The 16,915-nt window shown below is 44.4% G+C and overlaps 2 protein-coding genes across 2 annotated transcripts in view; both read right to left on the reverse strand.

Moving 5' to 3' along the window:
• Nucleotides 1-16,915, reverse strand: part of LIX1 (limb and CNS expressed 1) — a 54,351-nt gene that overhangs the window by 22,663 nt on the left and 14,773 nt on the right. The window contains exon 2 of the mRNA XM_002713928.5: nt 11,299-11,462. Within this exon, the coding sequence (XP_002713974.1) occupies nt 11,299-11,462 (164 nt within the window). The remainder of the gene's footprint in view (nt 1-11,298; nt 11,463-16,915) is intronic.
• The window catches only part of RIOK2 (RIO kinase 2), a 57,105-nt gene continuing 51,634 nt past the window's right edge, over nt 11,445-16,915 (reverse strand). The window contains exon 11 of the mRNA XM_070056484.1: nt 11,445-11,462. Within this exon, the coding sequence (XP_069912585.1) occupies nt 11,460-11,462 (3 nt within the window). The 3' untranslated portion in view covers nt 11,445-11,459. The remainder of the gene's footprint in view (nt 11,463-16,915) is intronic.

Here is a 16,915-nt window from a genome sequence, read left to right on the forward strand (position 1 = left end):
TTGGCATGGTGCTAAGTACTTCAAGTTTATTATCATGTGTCGTTATGACAACAATCCTATGAAGTGGGTTTGGTTGTTATCTCTATTTAGCAGGTGGGAAGATAGACACTTAAGGAACTTATGTATCTCAAGGTCATGCAGCTTAAAAAGTAAACAAAGCAAGATTAACCCACAGGTCTATCTAACACTGTGCTCTTTTCTCTCCTCATAGAAATCATCACCCATGTATCGTTTGGCTAAGGTCACACAGCATTCCTTACATCAGTATAGTACCCTAGACAAAGCTCCAGCTCTGATTCCACGTGCTGTTTATTTATTTATTTGCGTAGCAGAGAGACAGAAAGGAGGAATGGTAGAGAGAGAGAGAGAGAGAGAGAGAGAGAGAGAGAGAGAGAGAAAGTTGCTCTACCTGCAGGTCCACTTCCCAAATACCCACAATTGCTGGGGCCAGGCCAGGCTAAAGCCAGGAGAGCAGAACTCAGTCCAGGTCTCCCATATGAGTGGCAGGGACTCAACTAGTTGAGCAATCACTATGCCTTCCAGGGTTTGCATTAGTGGAAAGCTAGAATCAGGAGCTGGAGCTAGGAATCCAAACCAGGCACCCCGGCTGGCCTGTGGGCATCTTAGCTGGTGTTTTAAAGGCTAGGCTAACACCATCCCCGTCAGGAGTTATTTGATGTGAGACTCTAGAAATTTCTCTTCCCATCCCTTCATGACAAATGTGGTTTTATGGAGAACAGGAGGCCAGGGAGGATGGTGAGAGCTGAAGTGAGGAATGTGCTGATAATTATCTTAATATCCTTCTGATGCTTTCCTGGGCTCCAGGGGAGGGAAATGAGAGCTAGCAAGGCCAGATGTGACCAGACCTGAGATCATTTTCTGTTGGAAGAGTCTCCTTCCAGCTACAAGGGCTCTCCTGACTGAGTAGGGGGCCAAGAGATTTTGTGGAATTCTACCACACAGGATAGCTCAACAATTTTAGCAGGCATTCGATGAGTCTTCAAGAGTAAACATCGTTTATATTAAATAGCAGCAGCTTTAGTGGAAAATAAATTCCCCCCAAGATCAGCTCCTTCTGGCCCTGATTCTGGTGTATGAATTACCAGCAAGCCACCAGGCACCCACAGGGAACACTATGATCACCCGCAGGCCCAGGCCAGGAGCTTGGATCTGTTGTTCCTGACTATGGCTGTCCGTAGCGTGATCACTTCCAAGTTCGTCAAACTTGTGGATCCTGGGGCCCCTCCTGACCTCCTGAACCAGCCTCCTCAGATGCATCTTGGGGGAACTTCCTTGTGGGGTCCTTTCCAGGGATTCTGAAGCAGGCGGACCTCAGACTGCTTTTAGAGGACAGTTGCTCCTGTCTGTCAATGTTGTGTCTCAGTTCTTTCTTTGTAATTTTTAAGAAAATTTTGTTTGAAAGACAGAAAGAGGAAGAGAGATCTCCCATCCAGTGGTTCACTTCCCAGATGCCTGCGACAGCTGGGGCCAGAATGAAGCCAAGAGCTGGGAACTCCATCTGGTTCTCCCAAATGAATGGCAGTGACTCACGGCTCAAGTACTTGAGCCATCATCTGCCACCTTCCAGGGCTTACATTAGCAGGAAGCTGGATCAGAATCAGATACCGGATGTGAGTGTGCCAAGGGTGTCAATCATTGCACCAAATGTCTGCCTCAGGTGAGTCTCATTTTTAACTGGCAGGGGCAGAGGCAGACTTTATGAGTCCTGGAGCTCTCTCAGTTTAGGACTCCATGTTTAAGAAAGATAACATGAGGGCTAGTATTGTGGCACAGCAGGTTGGGCCGCTGCCTCTAATGCCAGCATCACATACAGGCACCAGTTCATGTCCTAGCTGCTCCATTTCCAATCCAGTTCCCTGCTAATGGCCTGGGAAAAGCAGTGCAAGTTGGTCCAGGTGCTTGGGCCCCTGTCACCCAAGAGGGAGACCCAAAGGAGGCTCCTGGCTCCTGGCTTTGTCCTGGCTCCATTCTGGCTGCCCTGGCCATCTGGGGAATGAACCAGTAGATGGAAGATCTCTCTTTTTCTCTCTCTGTAACTCTGACTTTCAAATAAATAAATAAATAAATAAATAAAAGCAGCAGAAGCAGCTGTCATTGTCACTTGCATGGAGCCTATGCAGGCGTTTCATTGGCTCCATGATAAATCTACCTCTTCTAACACCAAGAATGCTAATTTCCCACTACAGTACTGCTTCTACTCAAAAGCCAAGGGAAGCACTGTTTCAGATTTTAAAATAAGTGGGCAGGTGTTGTGGCACAGCCTGGGACACTCTCATCCCATATAGGTGTATCTGGGATTGAGTTCCACCTCCACCTCTGCTTCCAATCCAGCTTTCTGCTAATGCACCTGGGAGGCAGAAGGTGATGGCTCAAGTCCCTGGGTCTCTGCCACCCATCTGGTAGACCTGGATAGACTTCCTAACTCCTAACTCCTGACTTTAGATTGACCTGGCCCCAGCTATCGCAGGCATTTGGAGAGTAAACCAATGTAGACTGGATATCTCTCCGTCTGTCTCTGCTTCTTCCTCTCTGCCACTTTTCCTTTCAAATAAATTAATAAATTAGTCTTTAAAAAATCCTTTGGATAATTCTTCTGAAATTAGGCTCTTGGGAAGAACATACACTGTTGACTTAACTAAGAGGTCTCAATTTTACTTTTCTGCTCAGCACTTTTTTTTTTTTTTTTTTTTTTTTTGGACAGGCAGAGTGGACAGTGAGAGAGACAGAGAGAAAGGTCTTCCTTTTGAAGTTGGTTCACTCTCCAATGGCCGCCACACTGTGGCCGGCGCACTGCGCTGATCCAAAGCCAGGAGCCAGGTGCTTCTCCTGGTCTCCCATGGGGTGCAGGGCCCAAGCACTTGGGCCATCCTCCACTGCACTCCCGGGCCACAGCAGAGAGCTGGCCTGGAAGAGGGGCAACTGGGATAGAATCCGGCGCCCCGACCGGGACTAGAACCTGGTGTGCCGGTGCCGCAAGGCAGAGGATTAGCCTAGTGAGCCGCGGCGCCGGCCACTGCTCAGCACTTTTATTTCTTCCATGAGCACTCCACTGTAGCACTCCAAGGTGCTACCATGCAATGCCAAGATCCAGGCAAGATTAACTATGGGCCAATGGGCTATCCTGAAATAAAACAGTCGCTAGTCAATTTTTAGGATGGACAGACGTTCTTAAATTAATCAAAATAAAATTTTGGTCATCATGTACATGTTAGAAATGCCTAATGAAAAATTAGTTTTATTATTAATTGGTTGTGAAATATTTGAAAACTATTTATAGGTGTGTTCCTGTTGACAGAAGCACCTTCTAGCCCAGTTGACACAATTTAGACTCTGAACACTAACTTTCCTGGTAGCCATCGTTGGATAAATGATTTTTTCCCATGAGCTGTATGAGAACAGAGGTAGTATGTATGGGAGGAGTAGTAGCTGCTATGTTCTGAGATTTTATTGTACCTATTTCCAACCTGTAGTAAGAATTTCTTTAGAAAAGTGTGTGGAAAGACATCAGTATAAAGGATTGCTTTCAACTCAACAATAGACTTTCTAGAATTATTCATATACATATGAATGTATGCTTAAAATACATCAAGAAAAAAGTCTGCAGATCAAACACGCATAAAACCAAGTTAGCACCTTTACACAGTGCCTACTTATGGTAGCCCAGAAGTGGAAACGTGGCCTATAAGGAGCACAGGGCTTGACTCAGAGCAAGAGTGGAACAGCAAACGTGACAGACGGCAGAGAAATGAGAACTCAGAGTGGAAGATGCCGTCCTCCCTGGGGCCAAGTGCAGGTCAGTGGTACTCAGGTGGCATTCACTGGATAGCACGTGGTACCCACGGGGTTCTCCCCAGCCAGGACTTTGCAGGTGGTGAAGCCAAATGAACAGGCTCTTTGAGGGCCGAGAATCCTTTAGGCGGTTGCGTCTGTCCTTCAGGTGGTTGGAAACATTTTTGCTCTTGCAACCTGGAGTCCGAGTCTGAGCAAGTGACTTGCAGAGCTCGTGTGGATGGCCTGCCAGCTCTGCTCAATGTCACCCACACCTCGGTTTCATCCTGACAGCAAGCCTTCAGCACAAAGACTGCCACAAGCCAGGCCCTGAGCTAACAGTCCCCCTTTCAGTACTTTAAGACCTTGACTGCCCTGGCCGAAGCACGAACATCTGCACATCTGCATGTGCTCCAATTGATCTAATTGTGGCTCTATTAGCATTTTTTTTTCCACTTCCAGATGGCGATGTGAAAAAGGGCAACCGTCGAAACTCAGTCACCCAAGTTAATATCGCTTCTCTCCCTGGGTCAGGCTGGCGGCGAATACGTTGGGAACAATTTGGAGCTGTGTGTGAGCTGGGGGTGGGGGAACTTTGCTGCATGTGGGGGAGGGGCTGGTCTGGGAGTCCAATTTTCAGAGAAAACTCAGCAGTTCCTGTCAACTGAAAGAAACGTTTCAGGCACATGGTGGGTCAGAATGTTATTTTTATAATATAAACCACCTGGGCCCCGCTCGTTACCTCGCTGCGCATGCTATTCCCTGCACATACCTAGCCCGGGGACCCTGGTAACTATTACAAACCCATGTTGTACTCTGCTCCTTGAGAGTTCTTTTCTTTCTCTTTTTCTCCCCTTCCGTTTCTTTTTTTCAAAGCTAAGGTGAAGACAAGATGAACTGATCAGGGCTCACGAATTTGGTTTATTTTTATAATGGCTTTGATGTAAAAGGACTTGGCTCTGACTGCATGAGGAAGATGGGAGGCGTTTAGGAGAGATGGAGGCAGACTTCCTAGCTCCGCAACCTGGAGACAGTGAGCATCTTCCTGGGTTTACATGCCAGGCGCTGGGAAACCACTATGGAGACAGTGGCAAGCGCAGCCTTTTCTCAGGATTCCTTTCACTGCCTTCTACTGTTCTATTCGGAGGTCAAGTGTCTCCCTTCACTATGCTTAACAAGAAAAGAAATGATTAAAGTTAGGCAATGAGGCTAGGAAAAAAAAAAAAAGGTCTCATTAAAACAGTCGGCACTCCTGATTTCAGGGGCAAGTCATTTAAGGCTGATCGTTAGCTGGCTATGACTTTTCAAATGGGAAGGGGTTATAAATATCTTCGGGTCTCATTAGTTGCAAACCAGGCTGCCTCCCCATGGGGGCTTCAGCCAGGAAATCCCTCCTTCAGAATTCAGTGACAGTGCACAGCAGGTAGTGCCTCCAATCAAGGTGCATAACCTTGGAAGCAAGGAAGAGGTCACGGGTGGTTTCAAATAGAAATGGCTGGCACTGAGGCAACCGTCTCAACCGTATGGCAGGGACTCAATCTCTATCCAGGGTATGGAATGTTAAGGCCAGGCCTTATTTAATCATCATCAAAAACAGCATTACAATTCCATTTGGTCAAGTATATCAGTAAATCAAATTTTCTCTTAGTCATTCTCTCCTGGGAAAAGCTTAATTTTATAAACTTAATTTATTGTGATTTATACCTTTAATTCCCTGGGCTTTGAGAAGTCTCATTCAATGCATGAGAGAACAGAACACGTGTTTTGATAATGCAGGTGAAGTGTGCTTGCCACCTTAAGGGGAATAAAACAAAAGTAAACACTTTGATCCTGCCTTTAGGCAGAAGGCTCCTTGGGAAAGTGGTTTCTGTAGGGATCCTTATAGGTGGTGACTTGGGTTGGGAAACCAGAGTGGTTGGCCTGAGAACAGAAACCGAGCTTCCGGAGGAGTGCGTGTGCTCTGGGCTAACTGTGGGGCCCTTCTCACAACACTGCACACTGGTTACTAATGAGAAGACGTCAATCAGCTGTTTGCCTTGGCAACCCCATGGGGTGCCTGGCATCGCACAGCTTCCCAGGCCCCAGAGTTTATCACACCTATATTTATTTTCTTCAGCAATTTTAACAACACCAAAAAGCCTTGCAAAAAGGATGTGATTCCCAAATGGGTAAGTGTCTCACACTTCAAAAAGGCTGAGCTGTCACGACAGTGTGGTAGCCAGGAGGCATGCTTTCGATTCAATAATAATTCACGCACGTAAATAATTGCATGTACTAGGACTCCACTCAAGGGAAATTTTGCCTTTTTTTTTTTTTTTACTCAAAATAAAGATGGAATTTTATTCACCTAAGTCACCCCAGCAGACTTCTATATAGAAGACCACTGGCTTGAAAATAAGACCTGAACTGCAAACCTTTTAAATCAAAATATGAAAGAAAATAAAATACTTGAGTTCCCCTTTTGGATTGAGAAGCAAAAACAGCTGCTGAAACCAAGAGTGGCTTTCCCTGAGTTCACCAAGAGGGGAGCCAGACGCTGATGTGAAGGCCCTTGTGTTGCTCTTATTGTGAAAAATGGAAATTACTGCAAGTTTTCATGGTCATGATGTGTGGCTCGGGAAGGATTAACTGCCTGGACCAAAGTGGCATAAAGAGACAACGTCCGAAGTGCATGAATTTCAACTTATAGCTTGTCATAATAGAAAACACTTTCTTTCATAAAAGGCATGATGACAGTACTAATATTAAAAGTGCTAATGTGTTTCAGTGTGACAATGTGGAAAAGATAATTTTGCAGCAATAGAGTATTTTGTTTATCATTCACATATTTGAAAATAAAATCCTATTTTCACTTCCCTGTTTCTATAGTGTCAAAGTTTACAAAGGCACGGGTTAAAGGCAGGGTGAGGGTTGGATGCCTCTCTCTTCTCCTGTTTCTCTCTCTCCCTTTTGAGTTTGTGTGTCAAGATGACCTCACAATTTTTAATTAGTCTTCATGGAAACAAGCCTCCCATTTATTTCAGTGGGAGGTTTCTTTGTATAAAAACCAGTGGTTTGTGTCCATCAGAGCTTTTGACTGGACTGCTTTCCTTTGATGAACTAAAAAACTCAAGTCCAGTCTGAATACCCTTTTCTAAAGAATGAATGAGTATAATCTGGGGCAGCTTTCGTGAAACTGCCTGAAACCAGAGGGATTAGTCCTGCCCTCCAGTCCTGTACTCCACTTCAAGTATTTTCAATCACTTGGCACCATCGGACGTGACGTCCACGGCTCAGTGAGAAGGCTACTGCTGGCATAATGGTTTCTCCACGTCTCAGCACATGGTCTTGGCATTAATCATCCATCGTGAAATGATTTGCAATGCACAAGGGTGACATTGGATTATGTGAAAGGCATTGCAGGAATGAGCATCTAGGCTCTCACAGGCCAACTGCTGGCAAAAACATGATGAAATGTTATAGGGTGAAAATAGCATTTCAGATGGTTTCTAAACTGACCAAAGAAAGGGTAAGGACATTGCTATAGGAGGAATTTTCCTTCTCTTTTTTGCTCGCTGGTTTTCCTTCCTACAATCACATTCTGGAAGGCCAAATGGTTGGTTAGGGGGCCAGATTTGGCAGCTAACCACCCAAACACATTTTCAAAACATATTTGATTCAGGAAATTCTGGGTCTTTTAAAGCAAGGATGTTAGCAATCCCCTTGAGAACCTTAAAATATGATGATTTAAACACACGGAAAGGGAGACCCTGAAGTGGTCAGAGAAATCACCCAGAGGCCCCCTGCTGAAGAGTTCAGCTTTCCCTTTTGTTTTCTGTTTTTGAAAAGACCACAAGGAGGATGTTGAATCTGCTGCCTGAGGGACATCCTATCACTTGGGGTCAAAATTTATGAGATGATGTGGAAATTCATAATTCTCTAGGTAACAAAAACAAAAACTCTGTAAGTTCTTAGACTCCTAGCCTCTAGATCCATTCATTGACCTGTCAAATGCATTGCATTTTAGGTAGCATATAATGAGTGTATTTGTTACATATGAAGACACTGTGCATGCCTGGGTGTGAGTACAACCAAATCCTGCTTATTCATGGTCATGAAAGTTGGAGTTTGCGGATGAGGGCGGTGGTTATTATGTACAAATTAAACCCAGAGAGAACTAGATGTTCTTTTAAACCAATACATTCAAATTCATTCACATTTAAAACTCTAACCATAGATAGAAATAAAACAACTTTAAATGTTACTTTTCCTTCCTAGTCTTGCTACCTAGCAGAGTTAGGAGTAATATCTTCCTTGACAGTTGATTATACCCAAGAATGAACAAACATTAACTTCATTTGTTCTTGGGATTTGTTATTCATTTGGGTATTCATTCAACAATCGTTATTAGGCATAAATCATATGAAAAATACAGTTTTTGAGTTATGGGAAGCCTAAATATTTAGAGGCTGTCCCTGAGGAACCCAATTTTATTACAGAGACAAGACATGCACATATGTGACTCCAGCATAAGGTGGAAAACATTAAGCACTTGTAGAGAAACAAGCATAACTGCTTTTGGGGAATCAGAGTTGGGAGTGATTTCTAGCAGGTGGATCCAGAGAAAGTTCATGAAGAATGTGACACCTGCGTGAAGTCTGGGATGCTGGGCAGACATGAAGAAAAGGAGGCGACAGGACTTCATTAACCATTCCCAGCATGAGTATGGGAGTGGTCAGAAGAACTCCAGGCATAAATGAGGAAGAGCTATGTTGAAACATCAAGTGTCAGGAGTGGGGTTTGGGGAGATAAAGCTGGAAGGAGAAGCTGGGCTGGTTGTTAAATCTATTATCAGAGTAAGGAATTTAGACTTTCTTGAGAAGGTAATAGGGAACCATCAGAGTCTTATTTACTTTAAATTTTGAAATAATTTTATACTTATAGAAGAGTTGCAAAGACAACACAGTTTCCATCTAAGTTTTCACTTTTTTTGTGCAACATTTTATGTAGTATTCTTATATTAATCTCCTACAAATGCATTCCTTCTATCACACTTGATGTCTTTTTTTTTTCCTTAATTGGAAACGCCAAAGATATGTCTTTCTTATTTCTCTTTTCTTTTTGCTACAGCAGAGAGCTGGATTGGAAGAGGAGCAGCCGGGACTAGAACCAGCGCCCATATTGGATGCCGGTGCCGCAGGTGGAGCATTAACCTACTGCGCCACAGCGGAGGCCCCTCTTATTTCTCTTTTCAAATACAGTTGGGAGTATATTGTGAAGAACCTTTGCCAGTTTTTACACATTTCATCAGCTTCCCTAAAGTTGCATATACATTCAATCTCTTCAAAAAACAGATTAGTGCATAAATATAGTATCCAAAAAGCCACTTACTGGGTTAAAGCATCTCATGGTAGAGTGCTGGTTTGAGTTCCGGGTGCTCTACTTCTGATCCTGCTTCCTGCTAATGTGTCTAGGAAGGCAGCGGATGATGGTTCAAGTACTTGGGCCCCTGCCACACACGTGGGAGACCTGGATGGAGCTCCTAGCTCCTGGCTTTGGCCTGGCGCATCCCTGGCCACTATGACCATTTGGGAACTGAACCAGCAGATGAAAGATCAATCTCTTTCTCTTTCTCCCTATCTCTCTCTAACTCTGCCTTTCAGATAAATAAAGCTTAAATTAAAAACAAATGAGAGAAATCCAAATAACCTCTCTTTCTTGAGCTTCAGGACCCACACTTGCTGGCCTAATGCACTTCTCTACTGGGGGCTTCCAGGCACTTGACATGGACCCTGTTCTCTTCCCATGTTCCTTGACCAGTGGTCAAAGCCAGAACTGAGCTATCACTCCCTGGTCTAATGAAGGCCTTTGACCTTGTCCTGAATGCGCTGCTACTCAGCACATCTCCACGGGCACCCATCACTCGCTGCCTGTGAGCCCACTGCCAGAGGAATCTTTGACACACATCTGAATGTATCACTCACCTGCTCAGAACGTTTCAAGGGTTCTGATTTTATTGAGACTAAAACCTGTATTCCTTTGTCCTTTGCCATTCGTGGTTTGATACAAGTGCCTAACTCTCCTTGCCACATACATTGCCACCTTCCCACAGCTCTGAAAATTCTTGTGCTTTCTACTCATTCCATGCTTTTGCACACACACGCTGTTCCCTACGCCAGCAATGTCATCTCCCCTTTGTTCTGTGTGGCCAAGGCACCTTCAAGCGTGTGTCTCAGCTCCCATCTGCATTTCCTGCAAACCCTTCCTTGGCCTTCCTGACGTAGCACAGATTTGTGGTCTGTTTATCAACTGTACCACTGCCCCACAAGGGATTAGTGACAACGTAAAACAGACACACCCAGTAACAGGACAGAATAAGTGAGTGAAGCACTAAGGTCAAAGGAAGAGTAAAGGTAGAAATAGAAATAATACCACACACTGGCTGAGTCCTGAAAATCCTATGGCATTACGTTCTCTTGACCTCCAACACTCAAAGTTTGCCTCTGGATTGCTTAGCAGTCCACAGGGTTCATCAGCTACAAAACAGGCATCTTTGCCAGTAACCGAAAATTGAGAGATGGTTTCTGGCATTCACAGGATTTGGTAAATGTACAAGTACCTTTCATCGTGTTTTCATTGACCCTCACGTAACTCTAGGTAATTACTGTAACATTTTTGTACATGGATTTCCTCAGAGTACGGACCAGATCCTCAGTTCTTGGCCTACTATGTGATATTTCCTAGTTACTTCCTGAGCATTTTCCATACTCACTGGATAACTAGATGTTGACAGTTAATGTAGACAAATGTTTTTGTGTGAGCAGAAATGTATCATTGTTTACACCTACCTACAAATATATCATCATTTGCATGCCATCGTAAACAAAGATGTGACTGACTGGAAGAGGCTTCATAATAGTTCTAAGAGCAATACTTGGAACACCTACTATGTGCCAGACATCATAATCATGATCATCACATGGCATGTCTACTTCATGTGACTTCCAACCAACCCCGTGGATTCCCATCCCAAAGCTGGAGAAACTGGGTACTTAAACAAGTTTCCCAAGACAGAACTTGGGCTTAGCCCAGGAGCTTCAACCCCCCCTGAGATTCTCCAGGCTTCGGTATGTGATACTCAGAATGATTCATATTTGATTACAAAGTTTATCAGAGTGGAGACGTTCTACCATTGGAAGGACTCTGATTGAAGGGCCTTGCCACTGTCCTGTTGTTATTTAAATTTTATCCCAGAATACTTTGTAGGAAAGGACAACAGCTGTCTGGAAACTAAAATGATGTGAAATAAAATCCATTTCCCAAAAAGAAATATCAGGGTACATCTTAATATAAAACACTTCCATCTAAGAAAATTGGCACAATTGGCCAAATATCCAGGATATGTAATAGAAGCCGGCACAAGTTTTTTCACTAAATCTAAGAAAACTTAGAATACGACCAGTTTACGAAAGGGTTTACTCTATTTTTCCCCAAGTAGCTTCCACTGACAAATTGATGGCTGCTTCTTACCTGAAAATTGCCAAAGCAACTCCCCCCTGGGAGGGTCACATAACTCACAAAGGGAGGCCCAGAAGACGGCAATGACTCATAGACCACCACGCCTTCACTTGGAAATGCAGCCCCCTGCTGCTGCTTGCTTTCCCAAAATTCCTGTAGCATTGACACCACGTTCACTGAAAAAGAAAAAACATCGTTCATTGTTAAGGATGGACAGCCCACACAAAGTGTTATTTGTGGGCTGTATTCTGTGACCCGGCAGTTCCAGTTTCAGCAGTGGGTGTGTGTGCTGGGGATGCTTTCGGCTGTGAAAGAATATCCTCTATTGGAATCTATTCACCATTTGTTAAAGTTTGGTATTTTAACAGAAATGCATCTATTTCTTCATTAGGTTCAAGTAGTTTTTGTCCTGTAATTCTAACAATGTTTCAGCATATTAAATTAATTTATGTTCAATTTTAATAGCAAATTAAAAAAATCTCAGTGCTGGCACTGTGGCATAGTGGGTAAAGCCGCCTCCTGCAGTGCCAGCATCCCATATGGGAGCCAGTTCAAGTCCTGGCTGCTCTACTTCCAATCCAACTCTCTGCTATGGCCTGGGAAAGCAGTAGACGATGGCCCAAGTGCTTGGGTTTCTGCACCCGCGTGGGAGACCCAAAAGAAACTCCTGGATCGGCACAGCTCCGGCTGTTGTGGCCAACAGGGGAGTGAACCAGCGGATGAAAGACCTCTCTCTGCCTCTTGCTGTGTAAGTCTGACTTACCAATAAATAAATAAATCTTAAAAAAAAAATCTCATGCTTCCATCTTTGAAAACTTGCTTTCGCAGACTTTGTCCAGAGCTGTGATCTGTGGCTCTCTCTTTCGTTTTGCGCAGACTTTTCAACAACAAACTGAAAGCTACGCTTAAAGGTAAAGGTATAAGCAAGGTCATTTATTTATGTATTTGACAGAGTTACAGACAGTGAGAGAGAGGGATAGGGAGAAGGGTCTTCCTTCTGTTAGTTCACTCCCCAAATGGCTGCAACGGCTGGAGCTATGCCGATCCGAAGCCAGGAGCGTGGTGCTTCCTCCTTGTCTCCCATGCGGGTGCAGGGGCCCAAGCACTTGGGCCATCCTCCACTGCCTTCCCTGGGCCACAGCAGAGAGCTGGACCAGAAGAGGAGCAACCAGGACCAGAACCCGGTGCCCATATGGGATGCTGGCCCCGCAGGCGGAGGATTAACCTAGTGAGCCACTGCGCCAGCCACAGCAAGGTCATTTCAACAAGGATCCACCTGTTGTTAAGATTTAAGAGGAGAAAGGCAGAAAGGAGAAGGCTCCTTCATTCTCCCACCACCTCAATCTAAAGGAGAACGAAAAGCAATTGTGTGATAAGTAGGAGGCTGGGAAAGCCATGAGGAAAACTAATAACATGGAGACCTTGTTAAGGACAAGGTCTGCTGGGTGACTTCAGAAAACATAATGGCTAAAGCCATGTGTTTTACATTACGTGACCTGTGATAGCCTGCAGAAGTTCCAGATCTAATTAGGTTGGTTTGTTTATCCTGTACTGCAAATTGAATTGTGGAAATTAACAAAGATAATATAATTGTAGAGTCAAAAAGTGACCTTACGGGTCGTATAGTCAAAGCTCCACTTATCAGAGGAATTCCCTGACAGCGGCCCATGTGTTTGGCCTCTACCTGAACATGTGGTAGGACCTGGTACTTGGCACATCCTGAGGCAGCCTGTTTCAACTACTAACGGTTCTGCGGAAGGGTTCTTTTTGGGAGACAGCTGAAATCTGTTTCCCTGTAAGGTTCATTCAGTGGGAGGTCTACTTCTCATTTCTGGAACCCCACAGAAACCGGTCAGCTTGTCCACATGAAAGCTCACCCCACGTCTGAAGTTGGTGTGGGGCTTTTGTTGTGTTTGCCTGCCTGGTATTCATTCCCCTTCTGGTGAGAACAGCACCTAAGTTTTCCTTGAAGAATCATGTGGTCTTCAGGGGTAGAGGTGGGTGGGGATTTGGCCAAAGTGGAGCCATTAAGAAGCACTGAGTCAGGACTTTGGTTGGAAATGTTGGAAGTTCTCTTTGCTCACAAGGGTTCTAGAAGAGTAGAAGCTGGCTGAGGAGGAAGAGGGGACAGCCAGAGATGGTAGAAGAAAGCCCAAGTCTGATGCCACAGTTTAAGCTCCTGGTACCAGCCGTGCCCAAATCCAGGATCCTTGATTGGACTTTGTTACCTGAACCAACATACCTACTTTTTCCTTAGGATATTTTGAACTGGCATATCTCCCCTGCATTTTAACATCTGCTGACGTACACATCTCTCATCTTGCCATATGTTCTGGATTAAATAGTTTTGTCCTTTCAAATCTTCTTGTGTAACCTGGTATCTCTGCCCTTTGCCCTTATTCTGAACACGTTCTTGGATGTGCTTCAAGATGTTGGGCATTTATATTTTCTAGGGAGTCAGGAGTGTCACTGAGTTTAATCTGGAGACCAAAACACTGCACAACTGCTTACAATGCTTATTTACTTATTTTTATTTGGTTGAAAGGCAGAGCAGCAAAGTGAGGGTTAGAGAGAGAGATCTGTCACTCCCCAAATGCCCACAATAGCTAGGACTGGGCCAGGCTAGAGCCAGGAGCCAGGAACTCCATCCAGGTGCCCCATATCCCAGTATGCACATTAGCAAGAAGCTGGATTGGAAGCAGAGTAGCAGGGACATGAACCTAGGCTCTCGGATATGGGATATAAGTGTCCCAAGCAGGGTATTAACTCACTGTGCCACAGCGCCTGCTCCCACAACCACCTTATAAGCTGTTTGCTAAAGCACAGGGCTCCTGTACATCTCCTCGAGGTCACCAATCAGCTTCCTGGGTGTGAGATTCAGGCAAACTCCGGAGACTTCTAAGGATCTGATGCCTGTGTATATTAAAATTGCAGTATAGGATTTGAGTGTTTTGGTAAAGATACTGGGAAAAATGTTAAGACTATCACAAGGATAACTCTATTAACAAACAAAATAAACATTGAAGCAGTCAAGTTGAATATTGGTTATTACGGAGCTTTTTAATTCATTCAAGAATATCTGAAATGGGGGGCAAGCATTGTGGTGCAGTGGGTTAAGTTGCTGCTTGGGATATCTGCATCCCATATCAAAGTGCTGGAATTGAGTCCTGTCTTCACTTCCAATCCAGCTTCCTGCTAATGCACCTGACAGGCAGCTGATGATGGCTTAAGTACTCAGGTCCCTGCCATGCATGTGGGAGACCCTGTGAATTCTCAGTTCCTGGCTTTGGCCTGGCCCAGGCCCAGCTGTTTCCAGACATTGAGAAGTGAACAAGTGGATGGAAGATCAATGTCTTTCTATGTCACTCTGCTTTTCAAATGAATAAATAAATAACAAAAGTTATGGGTGTGTATGTGTGTGTGTGGTTTGTGTTTACCTGAAATAACTTTCTACCAGTTGATGTAACTTAAAATATAATTAGATTTTTATTTTCTAAGCTTTATTTCTGTCCCTCATCCTCTTTGCCTTGCCACCTCTGAGAAAACAAGGAGTTATGAGCTGGCCAATTTTGCCTCTACTTGCAAGATGATTTCCAGAGTTTGGCAGAGATGTCCTGAAGACTGAAGCCTGAAAGCCAGTGGCTTCTTGCTCTGTTGCCTCCTGTTTTAAATCAGTTCACTCTTGAATGAGGTTCAGCTGAGAATTGCAATGAGGGTCAAGGACTCGTGGTTATCTAGGTAAAATTAACACAAAAATGTTGGCACAAAAAGCTATTTGGATTAAAGAAAGTATGCACTAAGTAAAATTTCTGCAGTTTTCAAACTTTTCATTCTACAACCTTGGAAGATTTTTTGATAGTTCTACAGATGTCATCACCACTAAAGAGCGTGACATATGTACATGCACACGCAATCCATCTTTCTATCTATGCCTTCTCCTGTTGACTGGAAAACCAGATGAATGGAGTGCAGAGGGAAGCAGGCCAATGCTTTCTTTGGAATTCCAAAGATCAGTGCAACATAGAATGTTCTATTTATGAAACACATGCTATTTTACTTTTTGGAGGTAGAATCAGCAAAGTTTAGGAACAATTTCAAAGAAAACGTGAGCAGAGGATCAAGTACAGTTGAAGAAAACCACCCACGGGCCTGTGGCACGGTGGTTAAGTCACCACTTGGGATTCCTGAGTCCTACATCAGAATGCCTGGTTTGGTGTCCTGGCTACTTGGCTTCTATTCCAGCTTCCTACTAATGCACACCTGGGAGATAGAAAATGAGGGCTCAAGTAATTGGGTCCCTGCCCACTCAGGTGGGAGATCTGGGTGGAATTCTAGGCTCCTTGGCTTTAGCCTGGCCCAACCTTGGCTGTTGTAGGCGTTTGGGGAGTGAACCAGCAGATGGAAGATCTTTCTCCAACTGTCTGTCTCTCTGTATGTGTCTTTGCCTTTCAAGTAAAATCGGGGGGGGGAACCCCAAGTTTATCGATGGGCTGCATGACACAGTTCAGTATTTGGGTGCAGTTGTACATTCTGTGCCCAGTCAATGATCCTGCCTTTCACTGACAGAATCAACCTGAGCTACTGAGTGAGTGACAGCTGTTACTACATCCAGTGACCCACTTGCACAAGTGCCCAGTTCCAGCTTACTTCTTTCAGTATCAGGTGAATTGTGCTGCTTTTCCCGGGTGTTTGTGCTAGTTAGTTTCTTGGTCAACTTTTAAATGTTTCCTCTTTGCTCCTTTCCATAAATATGCTCAGGACACTGAATGAATAAGTAAATGAAATGAGGCGGGGCTGGGGGAAGGAGGTAGTGTTGTGGTGCAGCAAGCTAGCATCTGCAACCTTATCAGAGCAACAGTTGGAGTCCTGCCTACTTTGCTTCCAATTCAGCTCCCTGCTAAAGCACCGGGGAAAGCAGTGGAAGATGGGCCAAGTACTTGGGTCCCTGCCACCCATGTGAGAGATCTGGATGGAGCTCCAGGCTTCTGGCTTTGGCCTGGAGCACTCCCAGCTGTTGTGGCCACTTAGGGAGGGAACCAGTGGGTGGAAGTTCTCTTCCTCTCTCTCTGCTTCTGTCTCATTCTACTCTTCAAATAACTATATATACAAATCTTTAAAGAAAAAAAGTAACTGAAATGGTGAATCAGTCCATTAAATTAAATACTCAACCTTGGGACTATTTCTGGCCACTGGTTATTCGATGGTTTCCATTAAAGCCAAGCAGCTAGAAATAAAGTTCTACATTGACCGTCTCTGATTCCTTATCCTCTGTTCATCTGGCTTCCCTTAGCATCATTCCACTGAAACATACCTGACAAACTCACCAATTCCTAATTTTCAGTCCTTATGTACCTGATTTCTTAGCTTCATTTGACAGGGCTGATCAATTCTTCTGGAAACTTCTCATCTCCTCGGGCTTTCTGACACTATTTCCTCCTGAACTGGCCTCTCTCTTTCTGACATACTCTTCTCAGTCTGACTTGTTTCTCTTCCTCTGCTCAACTCTCATGTTGGTTTGGATCAGAATCTTGCCATGTAGGCTTCTCTCTCTACTATTCTCAAATGACAGACCCTATCTCTGTGACTGTCTCTCACAACATACACAGAAAACTTCCAAATTTCTCCTGTG

This window comes from Oryctolagus cuniculus, chromosome 14 (assembly GCF_964237555.1).
Source record: "Oryctolagus cuniculus chromosome 14, mOryCun1.1, whole genome shotgun sequence".
NCBI classification, from domain to species: domain Eukaryota; kingdom Metazoa; phylum Chordata; class Mammalia; order Lagomorpha; family Leporidae; genus Oryctolagus; species Oryctolagus cuniculus.